The sequence below is a fragment of the Sinocyclocheilus rhinocerous genome, unplaced genomic scaffold (assembly GCF_001515625.1).
Source record: "Sinocyclocheilus rhinocerous isolate Xijiao unplaced genomic scaffold, SAMN03320098_v1.1 scaffold534, whole genome shotgun sequence".
NCBI lineage: Eukaryota > Metazoa > Chordata > Actinopteri > Cypriniformes > Cyprinidae > Sinocyclocheilus > Sinocyclocheilus rhinocerous.
The window spans coordinates 301,789-305,700 of record NW_015646352.1 but is presented as its reverse complement, the minus strand read 5'-3'; the positions used below and the strand labels follow the sequence as shown (position 1 = coordinate 305,700).

At 40.1% G+C, this 3,912-nt stretch overlaps 1 protein-coding gene across 5 annotated transcripts in view; it reads left to right on the top strand.

Moving 5' to 3' along the window:
* Positions 1 to 3,912, top strand: part of LOC107707457 (BTB/POZ domain-containing protein 10-like) — a 16,786-nt gene that overhangs the window by 9,449 nt on the left and 3,425 nt on the right. For 3 of the 5 annotated variants that reach the window (XM_016511465.1, XM_016511464.1, XM_016511462.1), the window contains 5 exons: positions 294 to 546; positions 667 to 769; positions 2,062 to 2,185; positions 2,529 to 2,726; positions 3,104 to 3,214. In XM_016511465.1, the coding sequence (XP_016366951.1) occupies positions 294 to 546; positions 667 to 769; positions 2,062 to 2,185; positions 2,529 to 2,726; positions 3,104 to 3,214 (789 nt within the window). The remainder of the gene's footprint in view (positions 1 to 293; positions 547 to 666; positions 770 to 2,061; positions 2,186 to 2,528; positions 2,727 to 3,103; positions 3,215 to 3,912) is intronic. The other 2 variants (XM_016511466.1, XM_016511463.1) reach the window with 1 other exon arrangement.

Sequence of the window (3,912 nt, the reverse complement as noted above, 5' to 3'; positions counted from 1 at the left end):
AGCGCTGAATGAATGACAGGCTTTCTGTTGTAACATCGCGCAAGGTAAATAAGGGTGACATCTAGTGGAGAAGACTAATGATAAGATTCACGTTAATCAGATCTTGTTTTAAATGTGCTGAAATAAATCCCGGAAAAGATCGATTCGCGGCTTTTGAGAATCAATATCGAATCGATGTCATTTTAAAAAACGATTAATCGGAATTTTTTTTTTGCCCAGCCCTAGTCGGTAGGTACTGGGAAGCTTCACTTGTATTGTTTGACTCCTGTCTAACTTCCATGTTGATTCCTCAGACCGTGAACGGGATTCAGGCTGCTCATCGCGCTCCACGAGTCCCAGGCCTCAGAAAGCATGCACCTCCAGCCTGTTCTATGGTGACCCTCATAGTAAAACCCACAGCTCCGACATGATCTACGTGTGCGAAAACGTCAAGGAGGGCCCTCGCAGTTTGAGGACTGCCGAAAGAGTCACTCTGATTGTAGACAACACACGTTTTGTGGTCGACCCATCCATCTTCACTGCCCAACCCAACACCATGCTCGGCAGGTAGGATAAACTTCGGTCACCTCTTTCAGTTTGTCTGTTCATTATTGGTTTATTGCAATCATTCACTTTGTCATATTGTGTCGGTGTTTTAATAAATAACTGGTGGGCTTTGTCTTGAAGGATGTTCGGATCTGGACGGGAACACAACTTCACGCGTCCTAATGAAAAGGGAGAGTATGAGGTTGCTGAGGGAATCAGCTCCACCGTGTTCAGAGCCATTTTGGTGAGTGCACTATGCTTTAAAAGCTTTATTGAGGTTTTAAATATCTATTTGGCATAGTGTACCGCATATTGATTAAGTGCCGGATTAGACTGCAGTATCAAAATTCACATGACTTCAGCACAAAGCGTAATGTTTTGTTAAAACTCATTGCAGATATATTTCACATATAAAAATGGCAACTCAGCAGAACGTTTTCCCTACTGTCTGGTTTCTTTGGTTTCCTTTATTATCTTGAGAATCAGTGCCAGCATGTTTTGTCTTTTTGTTCCTGCCTTATCACTTTTACTGACCTTGAAATCAATTCATATTTAATAAAACGGATAGTTCTGATCCTAGCTGATTAATGGTTTTGATAAAATTGCATGGCTTTTATGTTATGAATGTACAAATCTACACATTTTTGAGATTCACTATATATATAGCACAGTTCTCACAAAAAAATATATGAATGTGTTCTGCAGACCTAATAATTTCAGTTTATTAGTTGCAAAGCTGTGTTTAAATAATTGTAGTTGCGACACTCCAAAGAGAAAGGAAAACTTGAAATCGCATCATATGACCCCTTTAAAGTAGATCAATTCAAAGATGTAATATTGCAAATACCTTGAACTTCTTTTTTTGACACAATGTCAAAACAATGTCAAAACCACACAATGCTATTTTCATGAGATTTTCAGAGAAGATTTTAGTGCATCTAAAAGTTTGCATTGAACAGTGTATGGTGTTTTAAAATGCAATTTATGAATAATATATTGGTAATAATTTTAATGTGTAATAATAAAAATGGTAGTAAATAAAACTTAATTAAGACAATGTATTTTTGCTAAGAATAATGAAGTTAAAATAATTGTTAAAGAAAAAAATAAGTAGTTTGATTATAAAGTATAAAATTATAAAAAGTTAAATTTATCGTTTAATCAGAATTTTTTTTTTATTTGGACAACTTTGGCATTCGTTACAAGCCCGTCTCTGTGACATTGAAAGGGTTAAGCTTCTACCGTGAGGCTCAGCTCAGTGGAAAAATCAGGACAGCACTACAGAAATAACAGCCATATTGAAGCTTTCTCTTTTTTTTCAGTGAAGTGTTTTGTTGAGCGTCTTCATGCTGTCCGTATGTTGAGCTCTTTCCACGTTTGGCTGGCTTTAAATGGATCAGTGCGTGCGAAGAGTGGGAAAAGCAGGGGGGGGTGTGTGTCTATCTGGCATCGGAGCCATTTGCTTCTCTTTGGAATAAGTGCTGCTTCAGTAATGGCCGCCTGTTTGTTTTTCCTCTGTGTTTCCCTTTTAACTAGCAGGATTACTACAAATCGGGGATAATCCGTTGCCCTGATGGGATATCCATTCCGGAGCTGAGAGAGGCATGTGACTACCTTTGCATCGCCTTCGACTACAGCACCATCAAGTGCAGAGACCTCAGTGAGTATCTATTAACATGACAAATGCCCCAAACGGATTAGTCTTTTTGTGCCGGAAAACGCTCTGATTGTCACGGCAACGGCGGAGCTGGATGGTATTCCGAGCGTTTTGGATGACTGAGGATGGTAGATGCGAGAGAGCAGAAGTAGGTCAGTGCTGTATCCGATGTGATTGCCAGATATGGGTCACTGGATGCTGTTAGCGTGACCGGTTTACATTGTAATTGCTTTTTTAATTGAAAGTATCATGTATATGTCATTATATGGCTGGATTGAATCAGTGAGTCAGCTGCTGAATCGTTATGAGCTGATTTGAATAACGCTCTGGAACATGTGGGCTGCAGGTGCACTCATGCATGAGCTGTCTAATGATGGCGCCCGGCGGCAGTTTGAGTTCTATCTGGAGGAGATGGTGCTGCCCCTGATGGTGGCCAGCGCTCAGAGCGGAGAGAGGGAGTGTCATGTGGTGGTGCTGACCGACGACGACGTGGTGGACTGGGATGAGGAATATCCGCCGCAGATGGGAGAGGAATACTCACAGAGTCAGTTTACTTCAGCTGCACCTCAATTACACACTGTTATCTCTATGTCAATCACTGCATTATGGGTCATTTCTAGGGGGGGGTTATTAGAATTGATTGTTCGTGGTCATTAGTGGTGTGCGCTTGTGGTTTTTGAACACCTTTAACCCATATTGCTACAAACATGAATGATACCGCAAACTGTGCAGCTTGTTGTGTTATGATTTTGACCTTGTAGATGATAAAACACCCTAGCAACCACATAGCAACTCCCTAACATAAGCAAGATTTTAGTTTTTAGCCAGAAAAGTCTGGATGTATCAAAGATCATTGTAGGTTTGTAAGGAATGTATTCGTATGAATCAAGGTCATAATGGTTTTGTCTTTGTGTCACACAGTTATATACAGCACAAAACTATACCGCTTCTTCAAATACATTGAAAACCGAGACGTGGCCAAGTCTGTTCTGAAGGAGAGAGGACTGAAGAAAATTCGATTAGGCATCGAAGGTAAGAGACTGAATAACAGGATGTGGATAAGATGGCTTTCAATCGGCTGCTTTCAGATCAACCTGAAATGAAATGAGCTTATTCACACATTACACACATTTAAAGGGACTATCAACCATACACTGTTTTATAATAGAAAATATTTTAAATAATGTTGGTAACCAGAGTATGTGAGCGGAGTGGAGTGGCAACAATTTCCCCTCCGCGCTCCCAAGCATTCAATAATCACTCCGCTCCGAGTTCACCATTTCCCGCTCCACTGATCAGAAACATCGCTCTGCGGCTAAATTATTTCACTATGCTTGAAAAATCAAAGTTCTGTTCAGAAATTATATTAAACGAAAAATAAATGCATAATACTAGAAGAATAGTTTTAACATGGTTTATTGGAACACTACAATTAGCCCAAGTCCATATTAAATGACTGCTTAACTCGCTTAGCTTACTTGTCTGTGCAGCGTCTCTACTATGGCGAAGCTGAGGGTAGTTACTTCAGAAACAGAAAGAATATGCTGTAACTTTTCCGTTTTTAAGCTGATAAATCACAGGACAGCGTTGACCAAATTTTCTTCATTCCTGAATGTATGCGCGCGATCTGTACGTTATGTGCGAGCTTGTGTGTTCTGTCCGTGTGCAGCAATGTAGCAGCACATTAGTTTAGAGCGGAGATTAACAAACTGTACAACTTACAACATGCT